Here is an 18,906-nt window from a genome sequence, read left to right as displayed (position 1 = left end):
CATATCCTCATTTTTTAATATCTCCTAGGTTTTTTAGCGTAATGTGGTACTTACAAGAGATGTTCATTTATTAAGTAGTGGATGAGAGAAGAAAGAAATGAAAAAGGATGCATTCTAAATGGGTTTGAAACTTTATTTGGAAAAAAAAAAAACCTACCATTCCTCATAGAATTAGAACTTAGGACAGAATTTCAGATTACATCCAAATGAATTAACGCACGTGAGAGTACTTGGTCAACTGTAAAGGGGGTATTCCTGTTATCTCAAATGACAACCCCATGTTCCTCAGACTAAGATAGTTTACATCTGTAAAGCCCTTTACCAACTGCAAGGCTCTTTCATACACAGCATCACTATCAGTTTTTTCAACAACCTCACGAGGGAGCTATTTTGTTATCTCCACTTTACAGATGAAGAAACAGATTCATTGAGAGAAGATAATTAATTGGTTTGAGATCACATACTCAGTAGTGAAGTCAAGGTTCAAGCTCTGTTTTTCTCAAGCTAGGTCGGAACTGTTTCCTGCACAGTAGCACAAATACTACAGGGTAATAACCTTCTGTTTTAGTGAGTAATGGTGCTTCTTACTCATTTAAAGAATTAAGAAAGGGTTACTCCTTTGCTTTGTCTAAAAGGAAATCAAGGAACCCACAGATTTTGGAGTTGTGCATGAGCCACAAGCTAGGCACAGAGGCTCCAGGCAGAGCAAAGGGATTAAAGAGCTCAGGAGTATGAGACTGTCTGTTACTCCATGAAGACTTTGTAGGTGTCACTTCCTAAGTGGATCTTTGTACTCAAAACATGACCCCTCCAAGACCTTTGCCACCAGGTGGACATTTCAGTCCAGCTGTAAGGAATAGGTACTTTAGCAACCACTCTATAAATTAGGAGTTTATTCGTGACCCCTCCCATTTAGTTTAACCAATCAGCAATTCTGAACTCAGAGAGGTTTAGTGACTTGCCTAAGGACACAATGCTAGCAAGCAGCAAAGCTAGCATTTCTATACACCTCCTTACTTTTCCTCACCTTTTTAAGCTCAAATTGCAAATATTATATAGAACACATCATCTATTATTAACCAGAAAAAACTGAATTTTAAGAATAAGCTTTTAAAATAAATGAACTTCTTTTGTGTTCTCTTGCTTTCCTTTCATTACCAATTTTCACCCTTTTAATTAATTCACTCTGAATATTATCTTGGATTTAATACATGTTCTTGAGATTTTTATCCTCAAATTTAGGCCTCTTTGACAGTTGGATACCATAGAAGAGCCACTGTTTACTGCAGAAGCAGACTTCTATTTTAACCCCAAAGCTCTAATTCATGAAGTCTCGGCTCTCTATGCAAACGTGTGAAGCTCTGTTTACGTTTTCAGCCTTTGTGATGTAAAGTAGAATGAATTTATTTCAGACTTTTATATGGGCTATTACAGTCTCTTCTTCCTAGACATGCTATGAGGGAGCACCCTAAGGAAAAATATCCATTCAACAAACAGTTGTTGAACACCTACCATGATTGGGGTACACTAGTCAAGACAGAGAGAACCCATCGATGAACTAAACAAAGATCTCATTCTCGTGAAATTTTAATTCTGGTAGATAAAATACATTTTAAAAATGTGTGTGTGTGTGTGTATGTGTGTGTGTGTGTGTGTGTGAGGGATAGAAATGTCACAGAGAAAAACAAAGCTAGGTAAAGGCATGATGAGGAATAACGGCTGTATGTTCTAATAATGGGCGGATGTTCTATACAGGGTGGACATGGAAGACCACTGTGAGGGTAACTTCCTTCCTTCCTTCCCAAGAGGCAGGTTCCCTGTGGGGTTGCCCATTGCAGCAGACTACATGGGTCCTGGGGTGGATGGACATTTCTGATCTGTGAGCAAATCAGTGCAAATAAATGATTACCAGAGGCAGACATCAAGTAAGGGACAGCCAGGAGAACTGTAAGTGGTGTGTACAGGGTATGAAGTATAGGCATGTTGGTAAAAATTCTCTTGGCTGTATCAAGCTGCCCTTTGTGTTGGTTATGCAAGTTTCCAGTTCAGAAGTGATTTGACCCTTTCCTTGCTTGGGAGAAAGAACAGTTTCTCTTTCTTCCAAAGGTCTTGGTTATTGCTGGAGCAATGACCTAATTAAAATTGGATTCTAGCTTGTAGACTATCTCTGAATGTGTACTATCTTCTACGGAGCCTCTTGAGGATGTTCATTACCTAATCTCATATTTTAAAAAATTGTTTTGTCCAAACCAATGAGTCTTATCATTTATCTCTGAAGCAAGTGGCTATACACATTTAATGTTTTATGCAGCTCTTTTATATGGATGTGAGTGGAATTATAGCCAATCTATTTAGCGCCTTTTCTGTGCATGATAAGTTATCATGGCTATCTGCCCAGGCAGGTGGATTTCTTTGTTTCTAGTCCAGGCCTACCAAACAGTGGTTTGGGATTTCTTTTTTGAGAACAAGGAGAAGCATGTACTGGGGGCACCCTGTGGCAAGAACTGGAAATGGTGATGTGTTCAAAGGAAAAAGGGGAAGGTTGGATTTGGAACCCTTGGGCAGAGGGAGAGAGGAAATTGGGGTCTAGCTCTAGATGGACCTTGCTTTGGAAGGGCCTTGCTTTGGCATTGGGAGTGAAGCTCACTTATACACTAGCTGAAAACTCAGTCATGACATCGTCTTGAGTATTCATGAGAAGAACTCAAATGAGCGTTAATCGTATTCTTCTCAAACCAGGATCAAGCTGATTCATCACCTGTAGGAAACAATTGTGACATTTCTCATCCTCCTTTCCCTTTTTCCATTCCTCCTGTGTTTCTTCCTTTTGTTCCATTGTGGTTGGTGCCTTTTGTGAGCTTCCTCCAACCCCCACTCCCAACAATTCCTGCTCACTCACTTCTTGCTTCTATCTTCTCCACTAGGATTCCACCTACCCTGCATTTCTACCATGATCCTTGTTCCCGTTAAAACATCTGCCTGTCCTCCTGACCATTCCAGCTAACCTGGTACCTTGAATCTGTGTTCCATTGCCAGCCTCTGGCATACAGTAGGTACTTGAAATGTGGTCATAGCTTAATATGTAACCTCTACCAAATACCACAGGTATCTCATAAAGTGTTCTTAGAAATATACGTTGGCATGATCTAAAGGTAGAGCTTTCAAGGTCCTTAGGGATATCAGGGAGAGATATATTTATAAAGCTGAACCCTTGATGAAGTTCTTTTGTCTAATCAATTCCTTTGGGCAGAGATTCTGAAATGCTTAGTAAGAATGAAGGTCATTCTATGCATATCTGTACAGAATCTGGCCCAGGTGTTATATTAATAATTTTCCTTTCATTAACACTGTCCCACATGAATACTTCTAAGGCTGACCTTCTTGAACCGAGAGACAGGATGGTGTGTGGAAAGCGAAGCAGATGTACAATGAGAAGTCTCTTAATTTACCTCCTAACTCTGCCTCTTACTAGCAGTAGGATACTGGGTGAGTCTCTTCATTTCTCCCAGCTTCTATTATCTTACTGTAAAATGGCAACTTCATTAGCTGACCTACATACTGTGGATTCGAGGGATCATTTGTCATACTGGATATGAATCTTCTGCACAAGTGGTGAAGCATAGACAAAGATACAAAGACATGTTTAATTCTAACATTGAACTTTCACTGTAAATCTCAGGTTAGTAGCTTTGTGCTACACTTCTTTTAACTGATTTGTTGATCTTCATTAGACATTAGCAGAAGTGAGTCTGATTCACTTATCCATGTGGTAGTTGAGTGGTCACTGTATGGCAGGTAGTGTGCCAAGTGCTATGCCTAGGTATGGAAAAAAAATATTTTATTTTCCCTTAGGGAATTTACAGAGGGAAAAGGATATTAAATAAACACATAAATAACTATATAATTATGAATTTATAATTAAAAGCATATTAATTGATTTATGAAGAAAAAATAAGGCCTGTGAGAAAGATATGATAGAGAATGAAAGCCTAATATTGAAGGAATGAGTAGGAATAAGCCAGGTCACAATAGCAGAGAGAATAGCACATGGACAAAGCTTCATAAATTCAGGAAACTTAAAGAAGATCACTGGTGGCTCTGAATGAGGTGGATAATGGGAAGTGCTTTCCCTGGATCCAATAATGAGCAGATGGAGGAATTCATAGGTGTATCCAGAGGTTGGATCATGTAAAGCCTTGTAAACCCATGGTTAAGATGTTCAATCTCATTGTAAGTTCAGTGCAGAGTGACTGAAGGGTATTGAAGCATGAAACTGATAGGACTAGTAGATTTATCTTAAAAAAGAAAAAACAGACAAACAAAACACTTCACTCTCTCTGGTTGCTCTGTGAATAGGTTAGAGGTAGACCTGCAGTGGAAACATGTAGACAGGCTAAGACTTAGTTTTATTACATTGGTCCTGGCAAGAAATGGGAGTGATTGTGGTTATCACTGGTGCTGTTCATTGCATATTTCTACTTCTCTTCTTTCTGGATTTCATTTATCGGTTCCTTTTCAGGTATGAGCTTTAAATTCTTACTTTGGTTAGTGAAACTGAGAACTCATGTCAGCTCTGGACAGAAAATTTTTTTTTTTTTTTTTTTTTTTTACATTTGTACTTTATAAGCAGCTGATTAATTTATTTTTTTTTTATTTTTTTATTTTTTTTTTTTATTTTTATTTTTGGGACAGAGAGAGACAGAGCATGAACGGGGGAGGGGCAGAGAGAGAGGGAGACACAGAATCGGAAACAGGCTCCAGGCTCCGAGCCATCAGCCCAGAGCCTGACGCGGGGCTCGAACTCACGGACCGCGAGATCGTGACCTGGCTGAAGTCGGACGCTTAACCGACTGCGCCACCCAGGCGCCCCAACAGCAGCTGATTAATTTAAAATGCAGTATGATGAAATATGCAGCTCTAATCATCTTTTATATACTCCAATATATTTAAATTAAAATTAATGTGCTAATGTAGAAATATTTCCCCTTTCTTAATTTATAGCAGCATATTTCCTTTCAAGGCATTATTTGTGGGTTTTTAAAACATTTTTATTTATTTTTGAGAGACAGAGTATGAGCAGGGGAGGGGCAGAGAGAGAGGGAGACACAGAATTTGAAGCTGCAAGCTGCAAGCTCCGAGCTGTCAGCACAGAGCCCAATGTGGGGCTCAAACCCACAAACTGCGGGATCATGACCTGAGCCGACGTTGGAAGCTTAACTGACTGAGCCACCCAGGCACCCGTATTTGTGTTTTTAAACACATTATAGAGATTAAATGACTTAAAGGATATACAGAGAGAAAATAATAAGAAATAAATTAATTCAGATGTACATATTCAGAAAAAGATACTGAAATTAATAATATATGGCTTAAAAGTCAATACAGCGTCCTTTTCGTCCCCAATCTCCATATCGGGTAGGTTCTGGGCCTCTGGGTCCACCTTTTTCTTTGGTAACAGGATTAATATCATCTGGAAATTTTGTCAGTGGTTCTTTCTCTAAATTAGGATCTTCTGGTGCATCAAAACGACCTTCTGGTAACTTTGGCTTCTTATGAGACTGTTTGATGGGTTTGGATTTTTCTCCTTGAGAACTCATTTTCCTCACGGAACAACACACAAGTGGTGATCTTGCCGCTCTCCACGCGGTGGCCGGGAAGTAGCCAAGCAACCGAGCTAGCCTCGTTACAGTCATGATGCCGACTCCCGCAGCGTCCTCTGGGCCCAGCAGAGGATGAAGGAGCAGGAACTCTGGACAGAAAATTTAAGAACTAAGGGGCACCAGGGGGGCTCAGTCGGTTAAGCATGTGACTCTTGATTTTGGTTCAGGTCATGGTCTCATGGTTCGTGAGTTCGAGTCCCGTGTCAGGCTCTGCACTGATGGTGTGGAGCGTGCTTGGGATTCTCTCTCTCTTCTCTCTCTTCTCTCTCTCTCTTTCTCTCTCTCTCTCTCACTCTCTCCCTCTCTCCCTCTCTCCCTCTCTCCCTCTCTCTGCCCCTCACTGCTTCTCTCTCTCTCTCTCTCTCTCTCTCTCAAAATAAATAAATTAAACATTTTTTTAAAGGAAGTTTAAGAATTAGTGTGCGTTTCTGTCTTTTCTATCTTTCTCCTTTGATGTGTATGGAAATAACTTATCCATGGAAGTTTCCAGCATTGTGAGCCCCTGAATGACTATGATTGACAGAGTCTCCCTGCTGACCAATGCTGGATGTTAGTATAAGCAAACAGTACACCTTTGTTGTATCCTAAACTGCTGAGATTTGGAGGATGTTTGTTACTACAGCAGAAAGTGTCTTGACCGATACCGTGCTTCCACATAAACATGCTCATTAGTTTGCATTTTTACAAAGATGTTGATACTGCAATGAATGACCCTTTTGAATTCTTTTGGTAGAACTATAGCTCATCTTTGTTGCACTTGTTTACGTTCTGTTTCAGAGCATTATTCTTGAAACATTAATTATTGAAATGTATCAATATCCTGGTCTTTCAGTCTGTGCCGTTAAGCACTTTCATAATTGTTTTAGTTACCTCCTTCTATTTATTATCGTTTGTATATCCTTCAAAACAGAGATGCGTTTGAACAGCTGAACATACGGTGTGTCTGAATTGTTACATTCTTTAATTTGTGTTTTGAAGTAGTGGTGGATTTGTATGTCTCTGCATGTGAATATTAAGACTCTTGTGAGATGCTTTTTTATTCCTGTGTCATCCCTGCCCATTCTAGGCAACAAGCATAATTTTGGGCATTCAAATTTTGGGCATTCATATGTTCTTAGTCTCCTGTGCCTATTTAGTGTGTATGTGTGTGTATGTACATACATACAGACATACACATACATATATACATACGCATAGATTTATATATGCATATGTGTGTATATAAATATATATAAATGTATATATTTGGGTATATTTAGATATGTAGATATGAAAGCCAAGTTGGTTCTTCCTTGCCACCTGCATGCCTGTTTCTTACCCACTCACATATCCATGCTATAGGAGAGAGTAGGCTGTGTATTTAAAGCATTGGCCCCTTCCCTAGCAACCTGCGTTCTGGTGTTTAAATGGCTTGCAGGTTGCAGCAAGGACAGGAAGAGTTAATTGCTGGCTTTATTTTGTTGGGAGAGGCAGCTTTCATTTCACATTGATTTTCTGCATTCTCTGTGCCAATTTGCGACAGCTTGTTTCACAGCCACACATTTGTTTAAAGCTCTATAACAGACTGATTCTATTTTTTTCCTCATGATTTTTCTTTTTTCTTTCTTTCTTTCTTTCTTTCTTTCTTTCTTTCTTTCTTTCTTTCTTTCTTTCTTTCTTTCTTTTTTTCTTTCTTTCTTTCTTTTTTATAACTTAGGAGAACATGGCTTTGCAAGTGGTTGGGAACCTAGATAAGCCTCTGTCTCTGGAGACCTTGATTGGCAGCTCCCCCTGTCGTGCAGATGTGAAATGAGGAAAACTAATTTTCCCATCGACTTTCTAGTTTCTATTACTATCTGTCATTTCACACTGGTGCTCATTACAGCCATCTTCTTGCCAGATGGAAATCTGCCTACTCACTGGTGTCTATTTTCTGCCACTCATGGATCATGACAATGTCAGACAATATGTCAGTAAACTCCCTTCAATATCCTTTCTTGCACTGGATGGATCGGTGACATTGTATAAAATGCTTGATATTGGCAGGCAACTACCTTCATGTTATATGTGAACAAAGGAAAGGCAAGGCCAGAAAATCCAGGTTCCTTGCGAAAAGTTGCCCATGACACCAGAAGAGATAGATGGTGTTGGCAAAACAGATGAATGATTTGGTAGCCATAGCTGGTTTCTGAAAACTGAACCAGCGTGACTAATCACCACTGTGAACAACTGAAGTGTTATAATGTGCCCAGCTGATGTTGGAAGGTCCTATACTGTGGTGACAAGTCACATTTAGAAACCAGGCCTGGGTTAAACCAGTGGTTTCTCAGAGTGTGATCCTGGACTGGAAGCATCAGTATCCCCTGGGAACTTGTTAGAAATGTACATTCTGAGGTCCCAGCCCGGTCCCACTGAATCGGAATCTTTGGGAGTGGGACCTAGCAATCTGTGTTTTAAGAAGTCCTCCAGGCGAGGCTGGTGCTTGCTAAAATGTGAGAAGCACTGACTTAAACTGAAGTGGACAGTGGAGAATCGGTGCAACCATGGGAGAGTTATTTAATTGAGTTGATAACCCAGATAGTTGTTTCCATTTATCAATTTCTTTTTTAATGGGTAGGCATGGGGAGGGGATGTTTCTGTATCTGTTGTATTGAACCATATAGCTTAAGAAATGTAGTCAAAATGCCAGCTTATTTTTGTTTTCCACGCATCCTTTAAAATTTATCGACCGAAACAAGGCCTTCCCTGCCTTGAGCAGAAAGCTCATGGAGGCCTCTCTAAGCATTCTGAGGCAATAAAAGTCTTATGAACTCTCTCAGGGCTAATAGGTCTCAATGCAATTGCTAGGCTGCGTCTCCACTCTGGCTGAGCTGGCTGCAGGGGGAACCTCTAGTAGGGTTCTTTATTCCTCACTCACACCCTCCTCCTTGCATCCTTACATTCTGGCAGTTCTCTTGATGATAGTCTCCCTGTTGAAGTTCTAATGCCCTCCAAGGTAGTACTTTTGGGCACAGTTCAAGCAGTTCCAGGCTGGCTTTGTGTTTCCAACATGGTCCTTATCTGTACCAAGGGAAACCCTCAATCGTCTTTGCCTAAGGGCTACAGTCAAGTAAGCTGACCACACCTCCGTAGCCACTCGTTGGGCTGCACTGCCCAAGATATCTGTCAACTTCTAGATCACATGCTGGTAAACCATGGCCCATGGGCCAATTCTGGCCCACTGCCTGTTTGTTTGTTTGTTTGTTTGTTTGTTTTTAATGTTTATTTATTTATTTTGAGAGGTTTGCCAACCTTGTTCTAGAATTTGGGTGTGGGGAAGGGGGAGGACAGGGGAAGGAAGCAGGAGGAGGAAATGGGAAGTCATACTCCAATCCACTTTGCCTCTCAAACTCCAGGGATTTATCAAGTTCTTCAGGTAGTCACCTTGAAAGATTCTACCCCTCTCTTGCCTTTAAGGAAAGAAAGTAGCTACATGGCAGCAGCTTATGCAATAAATTACTGTAAAAATCCTCTATTTTTTTTTTAGCCCTCAATGTCTGTATTCCCTTTGTGTAAATGAGGAGTCATAGTCATAAAGCCCATCTGGGCCATCCATTTTGAAAGCATGGAATTTAGTTTGGTACTTCATTTTGGTGTCTCAAAGTTATCACCTGAGGTCTTTAGCCAACACTCATGATTTATATCCCAATGACATTTGTGTTTAAACAGTTAAATAAAACTCAGCTGACATTCTGGGATCTTGATTAGAGAAAGATGTAGGGAAACTATTTTTGGACTTAATTAAAACTTAGTTGATACCTTCTTCTGTCGTTGAGAATCAAGGTTCAGAGACATACTTTGAAGAGATAAGCAGGGAAGCTTCCTGAGATTGTTTACAGGTTACTTGCCTAAATAATATGTTTGGTCATTTCTGAAATCCACATCAGGCTTTCTGCCCAAATCTAATGTTGCAAATAAAAAAATCTAAGCATCATTTTGTCTCTTTCAGAGAGGCTCAAGATAGGTTTCATGCTGATCAGTGCTCCTGTGTGAAAGACAGATTAGCCTCTTTTCCAGTCTCTGAGATGTAAACTGACTGGTAACATCTTCTAGTCAAGTACAGTACTTTGTTTATTATTCATTTGCTAGTTGTTTCTTTTTCTTTTTTAGCATTGTTGGATTCACTTTATAGAAATACTTGTCTTGTATATTTTGGAAATGATGGAGACATAGGCAAATCGTCCATAAAAAAGAAGCCATCCCTCATGCTGGTAAGGAGAGCATGTCTCAGATTCCCTTTGAGATGATCCAAAAAAAATAAAATAAACATGTATAGAACATGTCACATGAGGCCTTCCATCCCAGCCTTCACACTAGCAACTAGTGCATCACTGTGCAGGTGGGCTGGTTTGATGAACAAGTAATCAAAATAGCTGAACCATGAAACCATGGATTTGACTATTTTGTATTCTTCATACCCAAATCCAATGAACTTTCTGGTGAGCTTACTGACTTTGTGCTTTGCCACCAATGGAAATCCTATAGCTAAACCTATTGAGTGTATTTTGCTCACTTTTTATGTTTTATTAGTAGATATGTTGCCAGTTTATAGTTTTACAAAATAGTAATGTGTTTACTACTATTTTTCATATTTATAGTGGAATGGTAGTAACATATTAGGTAGTAAAGAGGAGAGCTTCCTGCATCTGTTATTAGTATATATACTTTAACATTTTTGTTAAATCCTGCTTTTCCTCAATCTTCTTATGTTTATGTCCAGTCTGATTTATTTTAGTCTGACATGATTATGAGCTCATGCTAATTTACATAGCCGGAGTACAAGGCAGGTTGTTAAAAGAAAGTGGGAATTTGCTTTAATTTACTTCACAGCTAATTCCTCATTAAGTCCTTTCAGCATGAGCCCTAAAAATATTAGTTATCTTATGTCTCCAAGTTGTTTTTAAAAGTTATTCACAAGTTTTGTAGCTTGACTAGATGTGAAAATGCCTCCTTCCATAAAAAGTTTGGAGTAGTTAATACAAATAAGCTATTGGTATAAACACTTTAGAATATATTGTATACACACACACACATACATTTATGTAAATTCACCCCAGAGAGAGACTCCCATGTAGGTTTACCTGCTTTAGTTATTTATTTGTACTATTTTATCAGAGTTTTTTTTTTTTTTATTTCTTCAGGACTTAGGTCTGCAGTACAAACAACCATGTTTTTTATTGTTACATCTCAATAATTCCTTGCATTTGTACCTATATACCATAACTTTTTGAAACCTTTGCTGTAAGAGTAAAACATGAGATTCTCAACTGGTTCCTGTGAGTTAAAGGCTCTAGTGTGCATCTCTCCTGTAGGTACTGGAGAGAAATGACAGCAAGTTTGCTAATACAGAGGAGCAGGGTGCTGATTTGTATTCCCTTGAAGCAGATGTTGACTGAATTCCTACTATGTGTGAAACAAGATGCCTGGTGCTCCGGGGAATCTGAAGATTAAAGTGACACCATCACTGTGCATACTGAGCCTTAGGAACACTCCTGACCTACATGTACAGTTTTACCAGAGTTATCTAACTATGAGATGACTCACATGAGATTATGTTGTGCCCTCAAGTTACATCTAAGTCATTCCTATTTTCTCCATTCCTTGAGGTGCAAGTGGCTCACCATTAAGTGGAATTTTTTCACCTGGCATTTTAAGAACCTAATATTCTTATACTAATATTTAATATCTAATATCCTAATATCTAATACTGCAACTTTACAACATTATATAGAGGCAGAGACAGAGACAGTAATTAGGCTTCTCTGGCTTTTGTAATATGTTTTCTCTGATCATTTCTAAATAGAAGCCATTTCCAGTGAACAAAGTGCTCGCGTTTTACCATTTGGGGGCCGCCATATCAATTACAAGGACATTTGTTGAGATGAAACCATTTGAATATATAATGACAGTTTATGCACATTTTTCCTCATTCTATAAATCTTATTGAAATGTTGAAGTATATTTCATTAAAAGCCAGTCCAGTCCACAAAGTCCACTCCGTATAATCTTCCTTAGTCTGATTGATAAATCAGAAGAACAAACGGCATTTCATACATAGAACTTAGTTTGTCATGAATATAGCAACAATTATTATCATATCCTTATACTCACCTCATTTTCTCATCCTCGGCCCATCATCTGGCACCAAATGTGTACTGCAGTTCTCTATTTTCTAAATCTCCACATGAGAAAAGATTTCAGATTGATTGTACCTCTGATAGCAGAGCAAAGAACTAAGGAATTTTGGGTGCGAGAATTTTTCCTTTGAGAATCTGTAAACTCAAGTTCAAATACTTCATTGTTTCGGCTTTGTCTTTAACTTATGTTCCCATATCCCCCACTCATAATGCCATAGTCGTAAAATAGGCACAGCTATGATCTCAGTGCCTCTTTACTTTCAGTATGTTTACTTTCTAAATATATTGATTGTTTTCTCCGCATGATACACTTTCACCCTTGGCTTACAACAAGAAGAGTTTCAGTTCTGTGTCACACAGCAAAGGAAGTTTGAATAAATCAAGACAGAATTCTTATGGGTATAGGAGCCTGCTGGATGGGACAAGGGGCTTGCAGTAAAGAGGGCAGAGGCTCGGGAGGCCTCCTTGAGAGATGTCCACCACACGTGACTCACAGGTGTGATATCCCTACTAGTTTGATACAAGGAAGGGATCAAGAGCCCAAGAGGGAGGACGGAGGTGGCCACCTGGAACCCTGTAGCATCCGATCAGGTAGAGTTCCTAAGCATGGTATGTGTATCAGCACCTCTTGTCCAGAGCACAGCTGCAGGGAACTGCTTACCACAGGAATCCTCCTGCAACACATCAGTGTGTTTATTTTCTTTTATTACTGGGTGCAGTGCTTTGGGGGAAGAGAGATGTCTAATAAGTCACAGTAAATTTTAACATGATAGAGAACATTATACATGGACAGCAACCTGGAAATTACTCATTCAAAACCATCTATATACCAGGCACTGTTTGAGATCCTAGGATTCAATGATGGGAAAGACAGATAACAGTTCCTATGTTTGTGGACCTTACAATCTAAAGAGAGGAGTCAAACAGTAACAAAGCAAGCAAATATCAAGAAAACATTATATATTCATAAATACTATAAAGGAAACAAACCAAAATCATGATAATCATTAAATTTTCACTTTTAAGTTGGGCAACTGGAAAAGACCTCCCTACATGGAGTCATTTGAGCTGAGCCCTGGTGGAGGAAAAGGAGCCAGTGATAGGAAAATTTGAGGGAAGAGCATTTCCAGGCAGATGGAACAACAGGTAAAATGTCATGAACTATGAGAAGCTTTACATGTTTGGGAACAGAAAAAAGGCTACTGTGATTGGGACAGAGTGAGGGAGGGGAGTAGTTGGCCAATGTTTGGAAAGGTAGGTAGAGGCTATATCATGAGACCTTGTAGACCGAGTTATAGGTCAAGTATGAATCCCTCCTCTTAAAGATAAAGGAGTTGAAGCTCAAAGACACATGGTGCTTTGTGTCTTTACCAAGGTGGTGAGTGACAGCCCAGGCTCCGATTGCTGCTCTGACCTCTATGTCACAGTCACATTCTTACTAAAGGTGTAGTTCACTTAAATTCTTACATTATACATTGATTTTCATATATAACGGGGAGTTACAATGTCAATCATATGAAATTCATAACAGAAATATTGATAAAAAATAAAAGAAATGAGCATACTTCCAGAGGGGAAATATGCCAAACTTGCACTGTCTTTTTCAATTCTCCGTGATGTAGGATTATACTCCCTCCTATATTCAACTGAAACACACACGGAATGCACAGACACAAACACAGATACCATTATGGGTGAAAAGGAGAAAAATATCATTCCACTCGTACTTTTAATTTGTTTCCATGTAAATAGGGCTTAGTTGGTGACCTTTGGGGAAGCTGTGGCCATCTTGAGTCTGCCAACAGCATTGACAAGCGGGAGCATGCAGTTTTCTGTGCACTTTGCAGGCAGATGTATGTTTGCAATATTAGCATTGCTTTGGGGCAACAAAAAATGTGCCCAACTTACCTTTACTCTCCATTCACCCATCCATTCATCCATTGACTCAGTCATGGCTGTTTCATTAAGAGATAACTTACGGGGCACCTGGCTGGCTCAGTTGGCAAAGCATGTGACTCTTGATCTCAGGATCTTAAGTTTGATCCCCATGTTGGGTTTAGAGGTTACTTAAAAAGAAAATCTAAAAAAAAAAAAAAAAAAAAAAGATATGTGCAGTACATCTTGCTGAGTTCTCTAATGCTCCATAAGACAAAGTCATTGCCTCCCAGATTTTAAATTTGTGCCTCACAGATAGGGAAATAAGCTCAGTGAGGAGAAGTGAATTACTCAATTTAACACAGCTGATAGATGGTAGGAATGATGTCTGGATCTAAGCATTTCAAACTCCTGTTCTCTTCATTTATCTAGTATTTGTGGAGCACCTCTTTCCTAGGCATTGTGTTAGGCCCTGACAACAGAAGTGAGTATCAGACATGGTGCCCTCGTGGAGCTTACAGCCTATGCTGGACAACTTTCCAATGCCTCAGAAATAGCCCAAAGAAATAGAGATGAGAGGATGGTTTTCTTACATTCAGTTTTTGGAAGAAAAGGTCAGCTTGGTGCATTAAGCCAGAATCTGTTGGCACACGGAGTACCCAAGGCTGTTATTCTTCTGCCAGTTGGGCACTGGCACCACTGATTGTTCATTGGCTTCAAAAGAAGCTTTACTGGACTGATTGATTATTTCACAATAGCATTTGTGGCAGGAAGATGTTTACTTGGCCTCTCTTTCACTGCCTCCCCTTAAGTGGCCAGGTAAATAGTGGCTACTTCTCTTGTATAAAGACAAATGACAAGTGTGGCACTTTCACAGTATTTGTAGACCAAGCTTTATGTCTTGTGTCCCGTGAAGTCACCTATCTGACGATAGATGAATAGAGTAAGAGTATGATGTGCTGATAAAAGAAAATAGAAGTCCTGGAGTCAAAATGATATGAGTTCAATTCTGACTCTACTAATTGCTACCTACAAGTGATTTATTGTTTCTTGACCTCATTTTTCTCAGCATTGTACTAGGGATAATAAGGGTACCTGCTGCAAAGGGTTGTTGAAGTGTTCATGAAGCACTCGAGCGGCTCAGTTGGTTGAGTGTCAGACTTTGGCTCAGGTCATGATCTCACGGTTCATGAATTCTAGCCCCACATGGGAGCTGTCAGCACAGAGCCTGCTTCAGATCCTCTGTCCCCCTCTCTGTCTGCCCCTTCCCTGCTAATGCTCTCTCAAAAATAAAACATTAAAAAAAAAAAAAAGTTGATGAGATAATTCTTCAAGAGAGCTTAGTTGAGTGGTATAACTTAGTTGTTAAAGGTTTCTGGCATGGTTTTGGTGTTCAAATTCTACCAAGCGCTCATTTGCCTCTTGGTAAGGGAACTGTATCCCCAAATATTAATGGAAAACAAAGTGTAAAAATTATATTTTTTTTAATTGCCTAGTGTTCAGTTTCCTATTCTTGCTGTGTCAAATTACTCCAAACTAGGTGGCTTAAAATAACCTAGATATATTACATTTCTGGAGGTCAGAAGTCTGAAATGAGTTTTACTGGGGTTAAAAATCAAAGATGTTCACAGAACTGATTCTTTCTGGAGGCTCCTGGGGATAATTTGTTCCTTGCTGCTTCTAGCATTGGGGTCTGTTGGTATATGGTGGTATATGGCTGGATCACTCCCATTCCCCTTCGTAGTCAAATAGCCTTCTTCTCTCTGACCTCTGATCCCCCATCTCCCTTTTGTAAGGAGCCATGTGATTCTATTGAGCACACTTGGATAATCCTGGATAATTTCCCCATCTCAAGATCCTTAATCATATCTGCAGTCTTTTTTTTACCATGTAATGTGGGTTAAATTGTGTCTCTTAAAAATATATGTTAAAGCCCTAATCCTGAGTACCAGTGAATATGACCTTGCTAGCTAAAAGTTATTTATTGTTTCTTCTATTATTCTTCTCAGCTTTGTACTAGGAATAATAAGGGTACCTCCTGCAAAGGGTTGGTTAAGCACCCAACTCTTCGGCTCAGATCATGCTCTCAGAGTTGTGGGTTCAAGTCCCACATCGGGCTCTGCACTGACAGTGATCAAAATAAATAAACATTTTTTAAAAAGGAAATAGTGTCTTTGCAGATGTGGTCATGTTAAAGTTAGTTTATACTGGGGCGCCTGGGTGGCTCAGTTGGTTGGGCGGCCGACTTCAGCTCAGGTCATGATCTCGCAGTCCGTGAGTTCGAGCCCCGCGTCGGGCTCTGTGCTGACAGCTCAGAGCCTGGACCCTGTTTCAGATTCTGTGTCTCCCTCTCTCTGACCCTCCCCCGTTCATGCTCTGTCTCTGTCTCAAAAATAAACGTTAAAAAAAATTTTTAAAAAATAAAGTTAGTTTATACTGGATGAGAGTGGATCCTAATCCAATGACTGGTATCTTTATACAACAAGAGAAGTTTAGACACAGACACACAGAAGAGAATGTCATGCGAAGACGCAAAGATAGAAGTGACCTACAGGGAGAATATTTTGTGACTATAGAGGCAGAGATTGGAGTGACATGTCTGCAAGCCAAGGATGGCCAAGGATTGTATTGTCAGCAGACCCTGGGAGCTAAAAGAGAGGCTTAGAGCAGATTCTTCCTCTGAGAAGAAATTGCCCTACTGACATCTTGATTTTGTACTTTTGGCCTCCAGAACTGTGAGAAAATAAATTTCAGTTGTTTTAAGCGACTAGTGTGTGGTAATTTGCTCTGGTAACCCCAGGAAATTAATGTACTGTGTAAGATAACATAGTCACGGATTCTGGGGATAGAAATCTTTGGGAGACCATTATTCAGCCCACCTACCACACACATTGCTTAGTCTTCCCTACCCCACTCTCTCCATGCAGGACTCTCTGGTAAGTACCAAAGCATAAGTGGTAGTTCTAGAAATGAAGATAAATGAGACTTACTAATATCCCACCCCAATTCTAAGGTGATAGAGCAAACTCAGGGTCCCCTTACTCTACACTGTGTATGTGCAGTGAACTCAAATAGTAAGACAGCCAGAGGGCCAGGCCTGGGAGGCAGGCCTTGTGTACCCCCTTGCTGCCTTACTGGAAGGGCAGAGTAGAGTCCAGTCTTCCACACACAGTACTCTGACCCACCACTGCAAAACACGGCCTGAAAAATGTCTCAGGATCTACTGGATCCATTTAATAACACTTCTTCTGGGGAAAGAGAGTAGGAAGATAGAAAAAAATGTCTAGAAACTTTATATATAACAGCCCCCTCATCCACTTGAAGATGGGGGAAATACTATTCCCTGTCAACTGATGTGGAAACAAAGAAAAATGAGGAGAAGGCCCTCACCTCACCTCACCAATAGTAATAGGCATCCAATAAATATCAATTAATATTGATATTATCATCATGTTAATAGCTATATTCTGCCTTTTCCCACACTCTAGACGGTTGACTATGTGTCTACCCTTCATATTCAGTGAATACTCCACCCCTGTCAGTTTGGAATTGTGTATGATCTGGTTGGCAAATCTTCCGATAATGGGGAATATCCCTCAAGTGTAATTTGTACATGGCAACCCCTTCTTATCTGTGTCACAGGAATACCAAGACCATGATACATCTGAGTTGGCATATGTGGACATGCTTTGAAAAGAGAAAAGCAGAAATATATAATTATGAACAAAAAATGAGTAGGCAAAACCAATGGGCCTTATTCTTTGTTGAGAAGCCAGAAGAGTGAATGTGGCACCGTTGCATGTTGGGAGTATTCTGTGATGAATCTCACGGTGGTAAAGAGGTGGCAGGTGGAAATCTACACTAGAGAAAAAGGTAGGAGTGGTCCCTGGACCCCATCTACACGGCTGCATGAAGACTCTCCCATGGCTGAACTGCCCTGCACTTCAGCAGATGCAGAGCTGGCCGGAACACAGCTTTCAGGGAATCCAGGCGTTTGGCTTCCATTCTTTGTCAGGAACAAATTAAGCCAGATCTTGCTCGTACCATGAGTAGAGTTTAGAAATGAACAGTAATAGTAATAATAATACTTAGTTCATATTTATTGAGTACTTTATTGTAACAAGTGCTCTCTTAAGCCCTTCACACATTATTATTTTCCTCATGGGGAAACTGAGGTTAAGTAATTTGCCCAAGATCACAGGTATAAAATATCAAAGCCAACAATTTTGAACCTACAACTTTCTAACTCCAAAGGCCAAGCTTTAAGCCATCTTACATTAATTGCCTCTGGAAATTAATATTCCATGTTAAATAATACTCATTTGATTTTAGTGTTTTCTCTGTAAAATGTGGTCTGGAAATTATGGTACAATCAACAGAAGGTTTAAACATGGTTTCTTATAGACCACGATTTCCTGGAGATTGGGGTGAATTCAGGCCAGTGAGAATGTCATGAGCTGAAAAGACTTTCCTAGGACCCTGTGATGTTTAGAAAATTACTTTCCAGGTTGCCTTAATCCCTGCTGTCACAGCGTGAACTTCATTCCTCTCGTTCTGTCCTCAGTAGAGATAGTGACCTGCCGGTAACTATTTCCACAAAATAAGCCTTCATTGTACCTGAAGACTCTTTGGACCCCTGTCTTAGTTTCCTTTCTATCTAACACATGAGAAGCCTCATCCTGCTAAGATGGGGACTTAGGTTCTGCTTTTCACAGGCTCCCCCCGGTAGCTGTGAACTTGCAACTCCAGGGCCACACATTCTAGCAAGTGTCTCCTCCACAGGAAGCTGGTTCCCTGATGACACGGCTTCTTTGGGCTTTTGTTGGCAAACAGCTCTGTTTTTCACACAATTGATTGGGAGAGCAGAAGGCAGCAGTGGGGTTCTCCCGAAGAATGGAAGAATGCTCGGAAAGACCCAAGACAATAGGGCTCTCTGCTCAGGCTGTGAGTCTTACCTCTCCCTTGTAGCCTCTTGGAAGCTATTGGTGGTACTAAGCCCCACTGGCAATCATAGTTAATTTTGAGTGTCCAAGCGAGTAGATGAAAAAGCTGATCTTGATTCTGTTTACAGGGCATATTTGCTAAAAAGCAGGAAAATTGTTGAACTCTTTCATTCTGGTGAAATACATTGTACATACCCTGCAAACAAGGCTATTTGCATTAGCAAATGATGTGACTATCCTAGTCCTTGTGCCTGACCACAGTGAGAATTACTT

General features: G+C 40.0%; 2 protein-coding genes across 2 annotated transcripts in view; one reads left to right on the top strand and one right to left on the bottom strand.

The window, feature by feature from the left end:
- KCTD16 (potassium channel tetramerization domain containing 16) overlaps nucleotides 1–18,906 on the top strand; it is a 274,596-nt gene that overhangs the window by 180,143 nt on the left and 75,547 nt on the right. The gene's annotated exons all lie outside the window — the stretch shown is intronic.
- On the bottom strand, nucleotides 4,924–5,741 carry LOC131513738 (succinate dehydrogenase assembly factor 4, mitochondrial-like). The gene has a single exon (XM_058732917.1). It carries the CDS (start codon nucleotides 5,691–5,693, stop codon nucleotides 5,370–5,372), a length of 324 nt encoding a protein of 107 aa, XP_058588900.1. The 5' UTR covers nucleotides 5,694–5,741; the 3' UTR covers nucleotides 4,924–5,369.

Source organism: Neofelis nebulosa, chromosome 1 (assembly GCF_028018385.1).
Source record: "Neofelis nebulosa isolate mNeoNeb1 chromosome 1, mNeoNeb1.pri, whole genome shotgun sequence".
Classification (NCBI taxonomy): domain Eukaryota; kingdom Metazoa; phylum Chordata; class Mammalia; order Carnivora; family Felidae; genus Neofelis; species Neofelis nebulosa.
The sequence above is the reverse complement of the archived record's forward strand: the minus strand, read 5'-3'. Positions and strand labels throughout refer to the sequence as shown.

Excerpts from the sequence above, each read along its gene's own strand:
- LOC131513738 (XM_058732917.1), bottom strand. The coding sequence starts at position 5,693 with ATGACTGTAACGAGGCTAGCTCGGTTGCTTGGCTACTTCCCGGCCACC.